At 46.9% G+C, this 20,000-nt stretch overlaps 1 protein-coding gene across 5 annotated transcripts in view; it reads left to right on the top strand.

The window, feature by feature from the left end:
* Positions 1-20,000, top strand: part of grin1b (glutamate receptor, ionotropic, N-methyl D-aspartate 1b) — a 58,054-nt gene that overhangs the window by 15,403 nt on the left and 22,651 nt on the right. For 3 of the 5 annotated variants that reach the window (XM_086205607.1, XM_086205608.1, XM_086205611.1), the window contains exons 5-20: positions 3,259-3,321; positions 4,073-4,170; positions 4,696-4,817; positions 10,451-10,625; positions 11,269-11,419; positions 11,837-11,923; positions 15,913-16,048; positions 16,466-16,593; positions 16,722-16,886; positions 17,325-17,443; positions 18,544-18,656; positions 18,745-18,893; positions 19,098-19,255; positions 19,332-19,493; positions 19,569-19,678; positions 19,828-19,973. In XM_086205607.1, the coding sequence (XP_086061733.1) occupies positions 3,259-3,321; positions 4,073-4,170; positions 4,696-4,817; positions 10,451-10,625; positions 11,269-11,419; positions 11,837-11,923; positions 15,913-16,048; positions 16,466-16,593; positions 16,722-16,886; positions 17,325-17,443; positions 18,544-18,656; positions 18,745-18,893; positions 19,098-19,255; positions 19,332-19,493; positions 19,569-19,678; positions 19,828-19,973 (2,082 nt within the window). The remainder of the gene's footprint in view (positions 1-3,258; positions 3,322-4,072; positions 4,171-4,695; positions 4,818-10,450; positions 10,626-11,268; positions 11,420-11,836; positions 11,924-15,912; positions 16,049-16,465; positions 16,594-16,721; positions 16,887-17,324; positions 17,444-18,543; positions 18,657-18,744; positions 18,894-19,097; positions 19,256-19,331; positions 19,494-19,568; positions 19,679-19,827; positions 19,974-20,000) is intronic. The other 2 variants (XM_086205609.1, XM_086205612.1) reach the window with 1 other exon arrangement.

Genomic DNA, 20,000 nt, shown 5'->3' with positions numbered 1-20,000 from the left:
AGCTGACGCAGGGTTAAAACTCGTAGAAACAGAACTCCTCGGTGGTGAGGGGGAGGTGGACATAGCAGCCCGTCAACAGGGACCAGCTGCGCTTGTTCATCGTTTCACGGCACCGTCATACTTTATTTTTGGACACAACTTAACGAATCGGAATGAGAAGAAGTTGTCTGGTTCGTCCTCTGGCGCGTGATTGTAGGTTATTGCAGATTACAAATGGATTTCGGTGTCACAGCTCTTCGGTGCGCTCATTGCAAACCAAGGAGAGAAACTTTGGGAAAGTTGGCGTAACTTTGAACCCCAGAGAGTCCGAGACCTTCATGAATATTAGACGAGTTTTTCACTGTGGAGGAGACATGAATATTACAGCAGATTAGTTAAAGTAGGTGAACGCCACATTTGTCGCTGTGATTCATAATGCAGGGTGATAAATATCACAGCAGTACAGAAATGCCATCCTGCCGCCACCGCCACTACCACGAAAACAACCAAACTAATACATCCAGCTTCACAGTCCCGACGGACGCACCTGCAGCAGGTGGTTGGTCGACCCAGGTAAGAGCAGGGGTGGTGTGGTGCTCACAGAAGTGAATGGATCACGGTCCTGAGTTAATTATCAGTGCAAAGAGATACATGAAGACTGAGTTCAAAGACTATATTCAAGGTTTTGAATACCAGGTCTTTACTCCGAAGTCATTTGAACACGTTGACTCGTCTGTTCACAAGTCCCATATAAAAGGTTACAACAAAAGGGGTGTGTCCTGCCAGTGCTGCGTGAAGCATGTTGGACTGCTGGGTTCTTGCTGCTCGACACAGTCTGGCTCGTAAAACACAGCACAAACAGATCTGCTAAACTTTCCTGGGTGCGTAAAGCAGCCAACGTGACGACAGCGTCAGATCCTCTCATGTCGACAGCCGCATTAGAAACGAAATGATGCATTTGTTGGAGAGATGAGTGAAAATGGTTATAAAAGCAGAGTGTGCGCGTGTTGCTCAGGGACTTTGCGTCAGGATGTAAATTTAATGAGATTAACATTTGGAGCGGATTGAAGGGAGGACTAATGGGACGCTCGGCTGCCACAGCAGCTCAGCATCACAGCAAGTTTGTGGAGAAGAAAGTCACAGCTGCGTTCGGTCGTCGGCTCGTATGAGATCAACTTTCTGAAGATTTAAGAGTCAAGTTCACCTTAGCAGAAAATAATTTTTCAGATTTTGAGTGACGAGTCACCTGCCTCTGATATGAATAGCTAGAAGAGGGGCAGAGTAGGCCAGAGCATGATCAAGTCCAGTCTTCAGCGAACATGGTTGGGTTTGTGTCAGAGTGAACTTCATCATGTTTTCTGCCTGGTTCCCTCTGGACAATGTGGTTGTGTGACCATTCGCTGCCTGACAGGTGGAGCTGTTTGTCACGTAGCTCACTGAAGGTGCATGATTTCAAACACAGATCCTCATTTTGTCAAATCTCATGTTAAGTGTCATGGCTTCTCAGGAGAATATCACAAAAAGGATGGCTGATGTAGTTCTTTAGGGGGGGTGTGGCCAGAATTGGCGATGTTGGCACAGCCGAGCTTGAGCTCATTGATACGTTGTGTCTTTTAGAGCGACAGGGACAACATTTGGTTGCATTTTCATTTCCTTTTTATCCTTCGATTCATTCGCCTGCTCAGTAAACAACAAACAACTTGTTAAGGTTTTTAGTTGTTGGAAGCTTTAGCTTGATGCTAAGCCAACAGCTGGCAGACTGTCGATCAGTCATTACAAGCTAACTGCTTTATTTATATCTTAGCAATCCAAGTTCCAGTTGCCCCACACAGTTGTTGGTCATGCTGTCAGGGGGCAAATGATGAGATGGTGTCCAGTAAAAACTGCCACTCAACACACCAGAGACCTGCTGAACTTTGTCTTTGTCTAATTAGCAGAAAAGTTAGATCTGTCCAATTCTTTCAAGTTAGAGTGAGCCACATGTAGCTAGGCTAACACAGCTAAGTCTGTCCTGGACCCTCATGAATATGAAATCCATTGCAAAGTCAGAAAACATGTGACTGCAGAATATGTGATTTAGTGTTAACTTGTTCATGTGGACGCTAAAATCATTTTTCTCTGTTGTTGAAGATTCAGGTGGGAAGTCTTGGTGAGAACAAGAGGATCAGAGTTCGACAGGCTCCATCTTCAAACACTCGTTCGTTCTTTGTTCTGCTCTAAAAATAAGACACCGCTCTGTTGGCGCCAGCATGTAAATTTATCTCCACCTAAATATAAGATCAGTGCTTTTCTGGGAGCTGATGGTCAAGTTCACCAACAGTCATCAAGCTGCTGTTTCTGTAGTAAATCAACTTTATTTGTTTATCCAATTTATTGAAATGTCAGGGGTGTTTTGTTTGGATCTGAAACTAAAATCCAGCGACTCGTTGAACATTTTGCAGCTTACATTCTGATAAAGATATGTCTGTGCATGAGACGTACTTGTCATGTTTATCACATGCTGGAAAATTCACAGGTGAAATTTGAATTTGTCGTCGTTACGTTCACTGTCAAAGCAGCACGGCGAGGCAGCCAAAGGTTGACGGCCGGATCTTCCCGTGGTGTTGAACAGGACACATTTTTAAAAAATCTGTTGTTAATGTTTATTTTTAAAAAGAAATCAACATTATGAGTGTTTTTTTAGTTTGATTGAAGGTCTTGTGACAATTACGGGACTTGAAACGTTGAAATGTTCAGGATGCCTCACAGTTCAAACAGACCAGGCCGCCGACCAGGGGCTTCAACGATACGCCATTTTTAGCACACATGACGGCGCGGTGTCACATCAGTAGAACACAGGCTTGACAGCTCCTCTGTACCTGTAGATGTTGTGCTGATGTCAGTACGTACTCAGTGCTGCGGACAGCTCTTCTCTTCCTTACTTCCTGTACTGGAATGCCATCAGCGTGGATGTGATGTCACCCCCATATGACCTTTAAACTGAATGCAGCTTATCTTTGTCTCAAAAGGCGTGTGCAGGATCAATGACACCATATTTAGAAACGCTGCATCTGAGGGGACCCGCCCCCATGTCATCAGTGTTTCCCTCCAGTTTTTCCAGTTTCATTAGCTCTCTTGCGTTGACATTCCTAGAAACCACAGACAGACAGGTGATGCTCTAGCCCCGCCCCCTCCTGAGTCTACTAAGTGAATGTGTGATTCTCTGTGCGCTTCATTTCTTTGACTGTCTATAATCTTGTGTGTCTGCATATTTTCTCTGTGCACATTGTGACCCATCAGACTAAAAACAGGAACTATGAAAACCTCGACCTACAGAACTTTGACTTCAGGAGAACACCCAAGGTATAAACATGCATGGTCAAACGATGCACGCCGCCCAACCAATCTCTGAGCTCGCCAGTCGTAAACAAACACCAGTCTGCCCCAGAATCAGCCCGACTCCAGAGATAGATCTTATCCTGGTGGCACCATCCTCTCTTTCTTTTGGTTTTTCATGATTCCTGCACACTGAGAATGGGTTTACACTCGCAGGAGAGACGCCCTCCCCTCCCCCCCCCCCTCCCCCCTCCATGTGACGGTTGCATGCAGCCGGGCTGTGGCTCGGCTCTGTCTGCAGATCTGAGGGACGCCGCCCACCTGGATCCTCTCACTCCTCTGCAACATCAAACCTCCGTTTCTATTTCTGTTGGGAAATGACCCCCCCACCCCACAACCCCTCCGCTCAAATCTTTATTTGCAGTTGCATCAGCGCTCTCTAACATGCACGTCCCTGATTGGTTGGTTGGAGTCTTGACAGCGCCTCAGTTTGCATGTGCCACCACACCACACACAACTTTTTGCCTCTTTCTTTGAATTCCAGCTTCGACTTTGATTTTTCTTTCAGTTCAGCAGATCTTGAACTCCTTTTTCTTCCATATTTTGGCCCCGCCCCCCTCCCCCGTGTAGCGTGGGTGAGAGGAAGCATGGTCGAGGCTGGGTGTCAGGGGGCAGGGGGTGCGGGTGGGCTCGGGAGGGTGCTGAGGTGGTTCTGAGCTAATGATGCCTGTTCTATGATGTGCTCTATGTCACGTGTCATCCTGTGGTGGACGTCCAGGCAGAGAAGGTGCTGCTGTTCAGCCAGGACACCAACCTGACGGCTCTGCTGCTGGAGGCCAAAGACCTGGAGGCCCGAGTCATCATCCTGTCTGCCAGGTGAGTCGAGCTAGGCCAGTGCTGAGGGGTTGTCCAGTTAGTGTGTGGATAATCACTTGTGAGCTAAGCTAGCTTACTTGACATGGGTTTTTCAAGTGCAATTTCATGAGCATGTAAACAGTTACAAGCTAAAATTTAAGCTAAAGAAACATTATAGGCTAAAGTGTAAAATCAAGAATGCTAAACTGCAATTCAAGGAAAAGAAATAAATTGTCATGTTCGGTTCAGAAAACAAATGATGCCAATTAAAAATTAGATGGCAGCTCAAGGACACAAGTACATGCTAACATGGATGCTTAAGCCAATTGTAGCATGGAAGAAACCACCATCTGAGAGGGTCAGGGGATGCTGGATCAGAGTTTTGGTTTTTAATTTCTTGTGAAACCTGAATACTTGGAGATAAAAGCAGCATCCCTTCAGATGCTCCAGAACTGGAGCATGGTTGAATGTTTGCCCCAGGTTGTCTGTGTCTGTTGGCATTCATACTAGGGATGTGGTTGATGATGAGTCCATGTGTGTTGGCAGCGAGGATGAAGCCGCTGCTGTATATAAAGCAGCTCGGCACCTCAACATGACGGGTTCTGGTTATGTCTGGCTGGTCGGAGAACGAGAGATGACGGGCAAAGCTCTGAGTGAAGCTCCAGATGGTATGCCAGCTCCTCCTCTTCCTCCCTCTCTTCCTCCTCTTCCTCTGGGAGGTTCTATCTCTCTCTGCTCTGCTTCCATCCAACTTTTGAACAATTTCTTAAAACTATTTAATCAAAAATACAATTAAAGCCGATGCAGCATCTTCAGTTAGATGCAGAGAAGGATAAACGTTTTGGGCCGGTTTGAGGTTTCTGAGTGTTAATGAAAATGAACATCGCACTTGAATGGATTCATTAAGAAAAACATAATCTGACTTTTAAACGCGCGTTGAGAGACTGTTGGGGTTTATGAAATCTGATGTCCGACAAATCTGACAATGTTGTGTTTTAACAGCATCTGGCAATTTTGTAATTAGAAGTTAAAGGTCATCAGGGGAAACACAAGGAGCCTGACGCTTAGTAGTGGTGACCTTGAACTCATGTGACCCTGGTGCAGTTCCTTCATAGGCTATCGTTAGCTTAGCACTGCTAACCGCTGCATTCAGGCATCCAGCATCATCAGAGGGTTCATTTGTGAAGATTACAAATGCACATCATCCCTGACATGACCACTTCCTGTTGGACTACAAACACACCTTATCTCTGACATATCTAACTTCCTGTCAGCCTTCAAAAATACCTAAACTATGTGCCACAGTATGAAAAAAAAATGTCCTAATTTGTTTAAATACGAGAGTTGATGACATCAGAATTATCCAGCAACTTTGATGGATTCCCAGGTTATTGTGGGTGGTTGCAAGGAGACAGACGGGTAGTTTCCTCATAGGTAAGTCAGTGCAAAGACAGCAAGGGAATTTATGTAAAGCAACACAAATGATATAACACACAATACTGGCATAATTAATTTTTGCACAAGATAAAAATGTGGTTGTTGGATAAGGAATTTGTAGGTCAAACTTCCTGTTCCAGAATGCCATTCAGAAAACCAGCATTTTAACTAGTTAGCTTGTTGTCATGACAAAAGACCTGACTAGTCATGAGACTTCAGACTTTGTCCAGTCGTCGTACTGCTGATGGACCGACGTGCTGATAGCTCCATAGAGGTGAGACCTGCGAGTGAATATGGACAAACTGATTCCCAGTCATCCTGCGAGTCGTCAGGTGTGAGTAACGAGGGGTGTGAACTTCCTTAAGTGCTTCCAATTAAATCAGGATGCACGAATTGAAATCAGTGTCTTTAGAAAGAGGCGATCGTTCTGTAGCGTGAGTGGGTTGAAGGGTGTTTGGGTCTCATTCATGAGTATCACTGAAAACAGCAGCACCCTGGGTGCCTGTAAAGGGGCCTGAAGCATTTTCAGCAATCAAAAGTCTCGGATGGAAACATGGCGGCGCTGCAACTCTGTGATGAAGGAGGTTCCTCCTCATCATCACAGCCAGTTAGCTTCCTGGTGTGTATCTCTCTCTCTCTTCTGATAGCTGGTTGAACGTTTAAACATCCCAACAGCAACAACAACCATGTTTAAAGGTTCCTAACCGCACCTTCTCTTCTGGCTCGTTGTAACTGTGTGGCTTTAAATGTGTCTAACATCTTTGTGTTTGTTTCATTTATAGTGTGTGTCGTCTGCCGCCCGTCTGCCGTTCTCACACTAGTCAAGCCAGTTCCCGGGTGGTGGTGGGGAGGGTGTTATCAGGCTTATTCAGGTTTGGGGTGTGATATTTGGGTGGTGGGGGGTTTACAGACAGGTAGTGTTGCTATGGTTACTGTGACGCGTATCTGAACAAACACTGGTAAGATATCGCCGCTGCTTCTTGTTTCTGCTTGATGATTTCCCATCTTCCTTGGGTCAATATAGGCCCCGCCCACTGCAACATGTTCTGTCACAGAGGGGGCGGGATTTATTACTGACCACAGATTACTCATCAGCCAGAGAGAGCAGGGTTACCAAGACCAACGCTACATGGAGAAGAATGTGGACATTTAGTTCTGTTAGCCTCTGCTGCCTAGCGCAGACATTCAGCATCTTTGGAATTAAAGTTTCCCTCCACAGGGTTATGCTGGGTGTGTGAAACTTGGTTAAGGTGTGGTGTCAGCACACCTGCGACAGCACTCTTGGCTAACATCTGCTCGATGGGGACCAGCGTTAGCTAGTTTGCTTAAAAGAGGCCTGACCATCAAACCGTGTTTCAAATCAGCTCAAATGATCTTCAAATTGCAAGATTTGAACCTCAACAGTGATCAGAATACCTGAGACTGAGTCTTGCATACTAACCAAGGAGCCTAGTGTCATGACACAGGTCATGCTAACGTTAGCAACATTTCATATCGTAGTGATATGACATGAGGACTGTATAAGACTGGAAAGTGGCATCTTTTTGACGTTATAGTGATACTTCACCCAGAAGTATATTTTCACTTCCAAGTCCTCACTAACAGGAGCACTCAGCTCACGAAAAATGTTTCTCCTTTCTGCATCACTTCTGAATGACCCCAGAATGCAGGAAGAAGCAGCCACGTATGTGTAGCGTGAAGCTTTTGGAGACTGACGGCGAACAGCAGCTAAACTGTCCAGAAGCGTCTGTTCGTTAACTCTCCAGGTGGTGTGGTAGAATCCAGGTCTCCTTGATCCAGACAACAAAAATAATTGTTCTTCACTTGTGCTTGGCAGCACTGAACAGGAAGTGCTCCTGTTCGTTAATTCTGATTTCCATTTTGATCAAAGTGTTTGTGGATTACTGATCATCCAGCTGGTTTAAGGAGCCCTGGATTATACTGGATGACAACCTGGAGAGTTACTGAACGGATGATGCAGGATGGGAAAAACATCTTGGTGAGTTCAAGACTTCTATTCGTGAGTAACTGAAAGATGAACTACACTTTGAGGATCAATTGATATTTACATCCAGTACCACCTGGGTTCATTCAGCTAGCGTAGCCCAGCTAGCATAGCCCAGCTAGCGGCAGTGCTGCCCAGCAGTCATGAGCGGCACAGGGATAGCTCACCTTTGTTGTGCCTCTGATGTCAGCTGTCCACACACTTTTGACCATGTAGTCTACCAATGACAGAATGCTTGATCCACTGTGACCCCTAATTTCCCTCTAATGACCTCTGACCTCTGGTTTTGTCATGATGGTCTTAGCTGTGCTGAATGATTGCAGTGAGTCAACTGGAGACGGGTCTGCAAAACGTTCAGTGATGAAATGAACCTGCTGCAGGTTGAAGACAGGTGGCTCAGTGAGCTCGATGGAGACCCTCATGTTCTGACATCTCTTACAAGGGTTAAACTGATCCTCAAAAAATCTACGTTATCAAACTTGTTCTTTTTCTTTATTGTAGTTTGGCCAATTCGCTGGTAATTCACTCGGTCATTCATTCATTCATTCATTCAATTTTCATTCAGACGAAAAGAAAACTTTGATAGATTGTAAAGCTGGCGTGTTAGATTTCTTGTCCGTCAATGATTGTTAAAGGGTGCCAAACACTCAGATAAAAAGGTAAAAATTGATCCTCATTTTGCTGGGGAGGACTGGAAGACCCTCAAAGACCCTTGGTGTCCCCTGAGAGCCCTGTGAGATGCCTGGGTCTGAGTCTGGAAAAGTGTCTGGCGTTCTGGCTGCTGAGTAATCAGTCCTGTCCCGTAGTCATGGTTGCTTTCCTCTCAGAAAACATCCTCACCAGCCAGATGCTGCACTCTTAGAAATGTTGTGCCATTTTTCAACACGTCCAAAAGTGTTGCGTGTCAAAAATGATCCAGCATTGTCTTAAAAGTGCAGTGAGACTGAACTCTGAAAATAGGCCTCAGCTGTTTCTGTCTCTGCTGGAGAAATTTTGTTTCTTTTTAAGGTAGCGCTTCACATTTCGCCGTCACGTTAAAACAGTCTGACATGAGACAGTTGGCTGACACTGTATCTTTGACTTTACCAGGCAACTTCCTGTTCAAAGTCTCAGTATTATTCCTGCTCTCCAGAGCATGAGCCCTTCACATTTTAATGGCCTTTGCTGTAGCGCCACCCTCAGGACAAGCTTTACATTGTTAGCCCCAGAACAGGAAGGATGTTTAGCTTCCAGCAGATTTATGTTCAAAGTCTGATTAAACTCAACTCAAACCAAACTCTGATGGAGAGTTGAGACACCTGATAAAAGACAGAATCCAGCGAGTGAAGAGGACATGACAAATTGAGTCCTTGACCACCCGTGCACCTAACAGAACCTGAGAACCCTCATGAAGGTGCTCTGTGTTCTTCAGACTGGACAGCTGTTCTCTGTTCTCGTTATTGTGCCACCCTGTGGAGTGTGAGCGGATCTGGAATAATTCCCTGAAAAGAAACCGGCTGAGTCCTGTGACTTTATGGATTGTGGTATTTTCATTAGAAACTTTGTCACATTTGAGGAAAAATTCCTGCACTGGTGCTTCAGCTAACTGAGCAACTGTCTGCTAGCATTGTTAGCATTCCGCGCGATGGACATGGAGACGCTGTATCGGCCATTGGATCCTGTGGATATTTTTTTCCCTACCCACATTCTGGGAGGACCTCCCCTACTCTGCAGTTGATTGGCTGCTACCTTTTGCCCTTCAGCCATCTTGTGATTGGACGCTCAGCCCCATACTTGTTGCCAAGGAAACGGTCAAGTGCTTTGCTATATGTGGAGCACCAGAGACGCTCAGCTAAAGCTTAAACGCCTCCAGGGTCAGTGTCACGTGTCAAGCGGGTCCTCAGAGTCAGCTGACAGGAGGTCTGATATACTCTTGCTACACACAGCAATGAGTATGAGGCAGAGCCTCCAATCAAAAGGTGTCTGGAAGGCAACAAGTCCTAGCCAATCAGAAGCAGAGTAGGGCGTGTCTACCCAGAGTGTGGGAAGAAAAAAAAACACGTATGGGCTGAATGTCAGTCACCGCCATATTGGTCTGTGCGTCACTGGCCGAACAAATGCGATGTTTGATACTCATTTGTCTCTTGACTGCAAACGACAATCTAACGAGCTGAAAGTGGCTCGCATCATCAACTGTTGAATGTAAAACTGACAGATTTGTTAAGATAAGTAAACATTCTACTGATTTTTGTTCAGAAAAAATGCTGTTTTGATTGGATTTGTTGCTGGCCAGTGTGAAGCACTTTGCTGGACCAAAGTGGTGAAGATGTGATGTCAGTGCCTGATCCTTCCCAGCTGCCACATGGGCACTGCTCGTGAGTGAATGGGCAGGGCACGCGAGCTGGGATTATTGGGCGACAGCTCGACGTGCTGGGGAATGTTAACAGTGTTAGCCAGCTGTTGTCAGGCAGCTGGAAGACAGATGTAGAAACTTTTTGTCACAGTGTGACAAGTTCATAACGTCCCAGCAAGGTTGGATTTTTCCAAAGAGACAAGCAGCTTTGATTCTCAGAGTGAATTCCCAGCATGCAGTTTGGTTGTGCTGATGCCTGAAGCCCTGAGTGAGTGTGTGTGTGTGTGTGTGTGTGTGTGTGTGTGTGTGTGTGTGTTACACTGAAGCACTGATTTAATTACTTATGCACAATTAATTTCAAGTGTGTATGTGTTTAATTAATGTGTATTTAAATGAGGGCAGTTTCATCCTTCTGCTTCCTACAGAGGGTAACATCTCTGTCTGCGGTGTATGGATGTGTGTGCATGTCCGTGTACCTGCGTGTGTGTGTGCGCGCGTGCGTGTGTGTGTGTGTGTGTGTGAGACAGGCCTGCTGGGTCTTCAGTTGATTAATGGTAAGAACGAGTCAGCTCACATCACGGACGCCGTGGCGGTGGTCGCTCAGTCGCTGCAGGAGCTGTTTGAGAAGGAGAACATCACGGAGCCCCCACGAGGCTGCGTGGGGAACACCAACATCTGGAGGACAGGGCCGCTCTTCAAACGGTTCGTACCAGCGCACGGGTCAGAGGTTGGTTGACAGGTGGGATGGGGGGGTATCATCAGGATAGTTTATTAGTTTCACTTTATTAAAAGCAGCTGATCAGATGTGACTTTAACGCAGAGGGAGGAAGACAACAAGCAGGGTGATGTTGCAGCAGGACGTTAGTGGAGGTTCCACAACATCTCTGTCAAGATGGCATGAGACAGTTTGGTTCCTTAACGACAGAACGTGCCAGCTGACAGTATCACCCACCTACCTGGTTCTTTAAGTTCTCACTCATTTCTTGTTAATTGTTTTGGAGAGAAAACAAATGACTGTTCTTGAATAAAATAATGATTTGTGACTGACTGGTGAAGAGGGTCACATGAGCAATGCAGGATCAGTGTCGTGGTGTTCGGGGGAGGGGCTTCCACTTGTCAGTCCATTCCTTGGGGGATTGCCATCACTCATCGTATCTGGGTTCAGCTTCAAGTCAAACTGACGCAACTGGGCTGAGGAGGTTCTCGGTCAGTGCGTCCTACACGGCCTCTGTCCACTACCATCACATCTGTTCTGTGTGTGACGCATCTCTGTGGGCGCCAGCTGACCTGCCCTGACTCAGATGGATTCACTGCTGATGTTCTGGCTCTCTGATTGGCTACTCAGGGTGTTGATGGCGTCCAAGTACCCTGATGGCCTGACGGGACGGATTGAGTTTAACGACGATGGTGACCGGCGCTTTGCTACCTACAGTATCCTGAACTACCAGCAGAAACCGGGTCGCCTCGTCCAGGTTGGAATCTTCAACGGATCCCAGGTTCGCTCTAAAAACGCCCTTCAACTTCCACATAGCTGAGGGGAGGAAAAAACATACATTTAAACAAATAAATTAAAAAAACGGGAAATACAAACGGGTCGATATCAAAGGTAAATATATATACAGAGTCACATTAAAACTGAAATTTTCATGTTGGACTTTACCAATGACAATCTTTGATTCCGATACATAAACATGTCTGAGTTAAAAATACTTGAGTCGTTAATTTTCTGTGTATCTGAAAAGATAAAGAACAAACGAGCCTTTTAGTTCAGTTACGTTCATTTGATCTCTGATGATAACATCAAATAATTAGACTTCAAGTTCTGTTGGCTGTCACATGATATCATAGACAACGTCATTCAGCCTCGTCAAGTAAAAAAGAGAAATGTGTGTGTGTGTGTGTGTGTGTGTCAGGTTGTGATGAACCCTCAGAGGAAGATCATCTGGCCTGGAGGAGAGACAGAGAAACCAGTTGGATACCAGATGTCGACCAAACTGAAGGTAGACCTGTTTTAAAGGTGCAAGTCCTGCTCTCACACTTGGACCAGATAGAGACGACACAAACCCGCCTCTTCTCCTCCCATCTCTATGCTCAATATGGATTTTAAGATTTCTACTAAAATGATAGCGAACAGACTAAACCAGTGTTGAATCACGTATTCACAGAGACCAGACAAGGCTGATTCCAAACAGATATTCCTTTTTCAATAAAAGATGGCTATTAAATGTCATGTATTACAAACATGCTACGGGCTCAGAACAGGCCCTTTTATGTTTGGATGCTGGAAGGGCCTGTGACCAGGTGGAGAGGAGGACTTGGTTGGGAGTGCTGGAGTCATTTGGTGGGGAGACGCTTTTGTTTCCTGGGTGTGGGTGGCCATTTCAATCCAAAAGCTTCTGTTTTTACCAATCAAGACAGATCACATCCCTTTCTGCTTGAGAGGGGCACCCTGTCCCGCACCATTATTGTTGACACGAGCCACTCACAATTGGTAGAGGGGAAAATATGTTCATGAAACATATCATTATTGATGGAATTAATCATAGAATTTCACTCTACGCCAATGACGCTGCTATTTTTTTGACAGACCCGGAGCAATCTGTTCCATATTTGCTAGATCTGATACGTGAGTTTGGTGCGGTTTCAGGATACACCATGAATTGGCAAAGCCCAGTGGGGGGCAACAACACCACAACATACACTGGGGGAGGAAGTGCAGTGGAACAGTCTATACCTCCCAGAGTTAGCAGCGGTTATCTAGTAAAGTGCATAATAAAAGTAGTAGTGCACAAAAGATAAGTAGTACATTTACATTAATGCACTGAAAGGTACTTTTGCAAGTATTGTGGTATGTACAGAATGAATCGTCAGGCATTCACTGAGTGTATGACAAGTGGCGATCATGTGGGTGGTCAGAGTTCAGACAGTTCAGGAGGAGGAGAGAGGTGATCTCCTCCTCTGGGTCCTGCAGGCTTGACACCGGAGCTTGCGACCACATGGCAGCCTCTCGAATGCTGGGAAGAGAGCGTGGGAGGGTTCCTTCAGGATCTGGACAGCCATGCTGCAGACCTGCTGCTCATACACAGCCGTCAGGGAGCGAATGGGAAGTCCAATTATCTTGGAACTCACCTTGACGATGCCATGTATGTGGTTCTTCTCCTACAGGTTGATGAGTGGAACCAGCAGACCACTGAGAACCATAAGACTGAATCGATGAATTCTCTTTTCAAGGCTAAGAGCCTCTTGTAAAGGAGAACATTACGTTATACTTAACGCTCAAAAAATTTGGATGCAGATCAGAAAATTTTGTGAACCCTAAAGTGTTGTGAATGTAGCGCAGGATGAGTAGGACTCAATGGCAGGACACAGTTCAGTGGAATCAGACAAGCGAGATCTACTGGCAGGCAGAGGTCGGTACATGGGTTGGCATTCAAGAAGGCAGAGGTATCAAGAGGCAAGAAGGCGAGGTCCAAAAACGAGCAAAGTTCAAAAACAACAAGGCTGTGACAAGAGAGTGCTGGAACGTGAGTGTAAAACATCAACGAGACACAAAGGGGGCACAGATACACTGGACTAATGAGGAGCAATGAGCCACAGGTGCAAGAAAACAATCAGGGATCAGGTGCACATTGATGGGGAGGGGCAGGGCAGACAGGAACCTGAAACAGAGAGAGGGGTGAGACAACAAAATAACACAGGAAGACAAGACATGAAACATGAAATAAACAATAAAACACTTAACAGATGGGGGACACACCATTTATATGGCCGAACCATGCCTTTGTCCCTTCAAACACTGATGCAGTCTCTAAAGAGTCGTGTAGGGACTCCAGGAAGGGAGTCCATAAGAGATCTTTATGTTAATAAACGCCTCCATCCATCGTCCTCTACCGCTTATTCCTTACTAGTAAGGGTCTCGGGGGGTGGAGCCTATCCCAGCATCTATGGGCGAGAGGCGGGGTTCACCCTGGACAGGTCACCAGTCCATTGCAGGGCCAACATACAGAGACCAACAACCATTCACACTCACATTCACACCTACGGTCAATTTAGAGAATCAATCAGCCTCGTCCCCAAATTGCAAGTCTTTGGACTGTGGAGGAAGCTGGAGTACCAGAGAGAACCCAGCAGGAACAGGGAGAACATGGAGACTCACCCAGAAAGACCCCGCGCCCGAGCCGGGACTTGAACCTGGAACCTTCTTGCTGTGAGGCCACAGTGCTGACCACTGCACCACCGGGCAGCCCTTAATAAACTCCTCGTTCATTTGAATTGTTACAAGCAAAATATGATCTGCCAAAGACCAACTCCTTCAGGGATGCACAGTTATGCATTACGTAAGAGAATGTATCTCCTCCTCAGCTCTGACTTGGCTCACAGAAGCTGAAAGTTTGATTTCAAAATTGGTTTGTATTTTCTCTTACAAACTCGCCCAACCTGCTTTTAAATTTGAACAAATGTGGCAGGCTGATCTTAACATTGCAACTCAGGATGAAATATAAAACCAGCTTTAAATGACATCCACCATTGTTTAGTCAGTGCTAGATTACATTTGGTTTAGTTCAAGGTCACTCACAGGTGACGTCATTCTAAGGTCAAGCTGCACAAATTCTTTTCCCCAAATTTCCGTCAAGCACACTTGCACATCAGTTTTGGTTTTGCCCGGTGATTCAGGGTTTCTGGGTTCAATTTTCATTCGAGGGCGGCACAGTGGAGCAGTGGTCCTCACTGTGGCCCCCATCAAGAAGGTTGTGGGTGGAGCAGTGGTCCTCCCTGAGGCCCCCAGCAAGAAGGTTGTGGGTGGAGCCCCGGCTGCAGCACGGGGTCTTTCTGGGTGAGTCTCCATGTTCTCCCTGTTCCTGCTGGGTTCTCTCTGGTACTCCAGCTTCCTCCACAGTCCAAAGACATCAAGAGGGACCAGGTTAATCCAGACTCTAAATTGACCGTAGGCGTGGCTGGGAGAGCCAATGGTTGTCTGTCTCTATGTGTTGGCCCTGCCATGGACTGGTGACCTGTCCAGAGGGAAGGCTGCTGGGATAGGCTCCACCCCCACCACCCTCAACAGGAGAAGAGGGGGAACATGGAGGGATGGAGGGAGGGATGGATGGATGTTGGGTGGGTGGGTCGATGGATGGATGGATGTTGGGTGGGTGGGTGGATGGAGGGATGGATGGATGGGTGGGTGGATGGATGGATGATGGATGAATGTTGGGTGGGTGGGTCGATGGAGGGAGGGAGGGATGATGGATGGAGGGAGGGATGATGGATGGAGGGACGTAGTGAGGGAGGGATGAAGGATTGATAGAAAGATGGAGGGATGGAGATGATGGAGGGAGGGAGGGACACCCTTTTCAGATGGTATCCTCATTCACTGTTAGTAAGTATGGACTCTGATCCTGAAACTGCTTTATTTGGCATCTCTAACCCTTTGGACAACATGGGTCGCACGTTGGCACGGTTCAGGCACGCGGCATGGCGACAGCAAAAAGAGGCATTTTGAAAGTGTGGAAATCCGACTCTCCACCTCATTTTGAAGTCTGGCTGAGGGAATTAGTAGGAATCCTCCACATCAAAAGACTGAGATATGAGAAATCTGACAACCCACAGAAAATCTACGGTGTATGGGGACGTAATGTGGAGCCCCTGAAGCTGTAGACGACCCTAAAGGGCTACCTGTCCTTACACGATTGGTACATTCAAGGGGACGCTCCGCCCTGACCTTGTGACTCGATGTGTATTTTGTTTTACATGTCATGATTTATGTCAAGTTTTTTTTCCTTCTTATGGGTGCAAATTTGACAATAAAAAATATTGAGAAAAAAGGTGCAAGTACAGCTCTCCACCTGGTGAAACCAGCCAATGACATATCTGCAACATGACTGGTTGTCCCGCCCCCTTCTCTCACGCTCTCCACACACTTCTGTTTGCAATCGTGAACATGAGTGGGCGGTCACTGCTGAGGACCTGAGAGTGTCGTGTGTGTGTTCAGATCGTCACCATCCATCAAGAGCCGTTTGTCTACGTGAAGCCAACCAAGTCAGATGGGACGTGTAAGGAGGAGTACACTGTCAATGGCGTCCTGATCAAGAAGGTTATCTGTACCGGACCCAATGGGACTATCCCAGGTACGCTCCTATTCACCAATAATCAGGCCTTAAATGAGAGGAGGCGGAGCTAGGTCATCATCAGATAACTGTCTCGGGGAAGGCGTTGTGTCTGGGTCATGACATCATCAACATGGATGTGACCAATTAAATAGTGATAAATGGATTATGCTTGTGCTGGAATGAAAACATTGTGATGGTGATTTGGACAAAGCATGAATTCAAACTCTGTTGCTATGACAACAGCTAAAACTTTTAAAACTCCGGTTTTCTGAATGGAGTCAGATTGTTGACGTGAAATTTGATCTCCGTTTCTGCATCACTGTCGCAGACATCTGATACGCTCAGCTCTGATTGGCTGAGATCACCTGAGTGTTTTGTCTGAAGACACTGTGGGGGGTCTAGTGAACCCATGTGCGTGTGTTTGTGTGCATCCAGGTCAGCCCACTGTCCCTCAGTGTTGCTATGGTTTCTGCATTGACCTGCTCATCAAGTTGGCTATGAGCATGAACTTCACCTACGAGGTTCACCTGGTGGCTGATGGGAAATTTGGCACCCAAGAGCGAGTAAGTTGCATTTATAGGATATATGTATGTACACAGTGTATGTACATGTGTGTATGTATGTAGGCACGTAGTTTTCTCTCATCAGCTCCTAAGTAGACGCGTGACAGCTGCTCCTCGTCCTCCTGCAGGTCAACAACAGTAATAAGAAGGAGTGGAATGGAATGATGGGGGAGCTGCTGGGGGGCCTGGCTGACATGATTGTCGCCCCCCTCACCATCAACAACGAGCGCGCTCAGTACATCGAGTTCTCCAAACCCTTTAAGTACCAGGGACTCACCATCCTCGTCAAGAAGGTGAGTTGCTGAAGCAGTTGTGACGTCACTGGCACTCCATCGTCAAGGCAACCACTGCCAGCATTTAATTTCACAATAAAGCCGACCATCACCAGTTTGACCTTGACACTAAACAGGGTCATTTCTTAAAGATGGATTTTATTTATTATTATTTTCCTATTGCGTCCGTTTTTGTTCAAAATAGTGAAATAAAATTTTCAAAGAATTTTCAAGCTTCCAACCCGATGTGTTTCTTCTGCCAACATTCTGCCGCCTCACCTTTAAAGAACTGCTCATCAAATGTTCTGTCATGGAGAAAGTTGTCAGAATCCGACTGTGGAGGTCTAACCAAGCAGAATCTTAAGCTGTTTGGAGCTCGCAGCATCTTCATGCAGGCATAAGCAACCCTGTAGACCTGCGAATAAATAAACATCACTGTGTCTGTCTGTCTGTCTGTAGGAAATTCCTCGCAGTACTCTGGATTCCTTCATGCAGCCGTTCCAGAGCACGCTGTGGCTGTTGGTCGGTCTGTCGGTCCATGTGGTGGCAGTGATGCTTTACCTATTAGACCGGTTCAGGTAGCTCCGCCCACACAACCACCTACATCATCACTGCACATGATGGCACCATACATCAAACAAACACTGCTGCGTTATGAGACAATAAGTTGTAGTTTCTCATTGACCCTTCACACGAGCACCAGCATGCCGCCATCTTGGACAAACCACATCAGATCAGACTGAGAAACAAAAGAATAACAAAAATATAGACAACATCACTGTGTGGGAAGGAGATGATGTTAACATTCATATGACAAACCAAACAAATGGAATTCTGTATTTTCATTGCAACATAACTTCTCCTTTATTTGAGACGTCTTAATAACATTTTGTGTTTAGGAAAAAGAGTCAGAGGTCTTGTAGCTCTGTTCAGACTGACAGTCAGTTGCTGTCATCAGATCCTGCATATAAATGTTGATACAGAACCTGAAGTCCGGGGAGAAGACATTCTGGTCCCTGATTGAGGAGCTATGAACTGGCACATATCAGCAGGGCTGCTGCGTTCATGTCAACAGCCCCTGTGGAACAAAAGAGACCCAACACTTTGTCTGCGGGCTGGAAAACTGGAGTCTGACATTTCTACAAAGCCGCTGTGGTGGTTTTGAACTGTTGACTGAGTGTAAACTGGCAAACAAGTCCCTGCAAACATCTCAGGCTGCTCCAGAGACCAAAAACGAGGAGCTGGACAGGAAGTCTTGGAGCGCAGCAACACTGGGACCGTGACTCGGACCGTGTTCCACGAGGCTTACTGACCCTAGCAAGGGCACCATGGCTGTTAGCATCATAATTCACGTTTTCCACCAGCTGGGACCAACAAGGACGAGCAGCTCCATGTTACAGTGAATCATGCATTGCAACTCAAACATCACATGCTAACAGTTAGCACGTCTCCATCAGAGTCTCCACCTGTCCATCAGTCTCACATTGAACTGCCTCTGACGTCTCTGTTCTGTCTGTCTCTTCCTCTGGTTGACCAGAGTAATGTGACACCTGCAACATGATGCCAACCGTTACATCCCCACATGGGAGGTGGGGGAACCTTCGTAGAGCTGAGGAGGGTTGAGTTAAACGTGTGTGTGTGTGCGTGTGTGTGTGCGTGTGTGTGTGCGTGTGCGCAGCCCGTTTGGAAGGTTTAAAGTGAACAGTGAAGAGGAGGAAGAAGATGCCCTCACCCTGTCCTCGGCCATGTGGTTCTCATGGGGAGTTCTACTCAACTCTGGGATTGGTGAAGGTGGGTGATCTGACATGACCTGCACACACCAGCCCCCAGCACCCCCGCCCCCCTGCCCAGTGATCCTCTCCCCCATCCATCTGTGCAGGAGCCCCCAGGAGTTTCTCGGCCAGGATTCTGGGTATGGTGTGGGCAGGTTTCGCCATGATCATCGTGGCGTCGTATACTGCCAACCTGGCAGCCTTCCTGGTGCTGGACCGGCCTGAGGAGCGCATCACTGGCATCAATGACCCCAGGGTGACCCATCTCACACTTGCTATAAACGGCAGCTTGGACTGCATTCTGCATGCTGGACTAGACTCAGATTCTTCTGTTCAGATCCAGTTTTAATGCAATGATTCATATTCAAATTTAAATCACTCACGTTCACTTTCTAGTGACACATTTTTCAGCCCGTAAAATTTGACATGACTGACTCCGCCCCCACTCTGATCTCTCAAGCTGCGAAACCCATCAGACAAGTTCATCTACGCCACAGTCAAGCAGAGCTCGGTGGACATTTACTTCCGGCGGCAGGTGGAGCTGAGCACTATGTACCGTCACATGGAGAAGCACAACTACGAGAGCGCCGCCGAGGCCATTCAAGCTGTCCGAGACAAGTAGGCTGTCCCTCCCTCGTCAGGTTAGTCGGTCACAGGTGACCACGCCACCGCTAATATTTGTGCCTTCCTGCAGTAAGCTCCACGCATTCATCTGGGACAGCGCCGTGCTGGAGTTTGAAGCATCGCAGAAGTGTGACCTGGTGACGACGGGAGAGCTTTTCTTCCGCTCTGGTTTCGGAATTGGAATGAGGAAGGACAGTCCGTGGAAGCAGAACGTTTCCCTGGCTATTCTCAGGTAAACACCCACAAATCCAACAGAGGCCCCCCAGGGTTGTTTACATTTTTAATATTTTTGATTGTTTCTCGGCAGTTCTCATGAGAATGGTTTCATGGAGGATCTGGATAAGACATGGGTCCGATACCAGGAGTGTGACTCTAGGAGCAACGCTCCTGCTACCCTCACATTTGAGAACATGGCAGGTAGGAAACAAATGTCTCTGTCAGGGTTTCCCAAAGTGACCAGCAGGGGCAAGTATGGGTGTTCTGTTGGGGCTTGTTGCTCATTTATAAACAAGCTCCTGGTCAAGGTCATTCTGCATAGGAACCAACAGCTCTCTCGTCATCCTAAGGTGTGTTCATGCTGGTTGCTGGCGGCATCGTGGCTGGGATCTTCCTCATCTTCATCGAGATTGCCTACAAACGACACAAAGACGCCCGCAGGAAACAGATGCAGCTTGCTTTTGCCGCTGTAAACGTCTGGAGGAAGAACCTGCAGGTACGCCACTCACTGGTCTGTCCGGTC

The sequence above is a fragment of the Aulostomus chinensis genome, chromosome 6 (assembly GCF_037954235.1).
Source record: "Aulostomus chinensis isolate RoL2024-O1b breed Wild chromosome 6, RoL_Achi_v1.0, whole genome shotgun sequence".
NCBI classification, from domain to species: Eukaryota; Metazoa; Chordata; class Actinopteri; order Syngnathiformes; family Aulostomidae; genus Aulostomus; species Aulostomus chinensis.
This window is presented reverse-complemented; position numbering and strand designations above follow the sequence as displayed.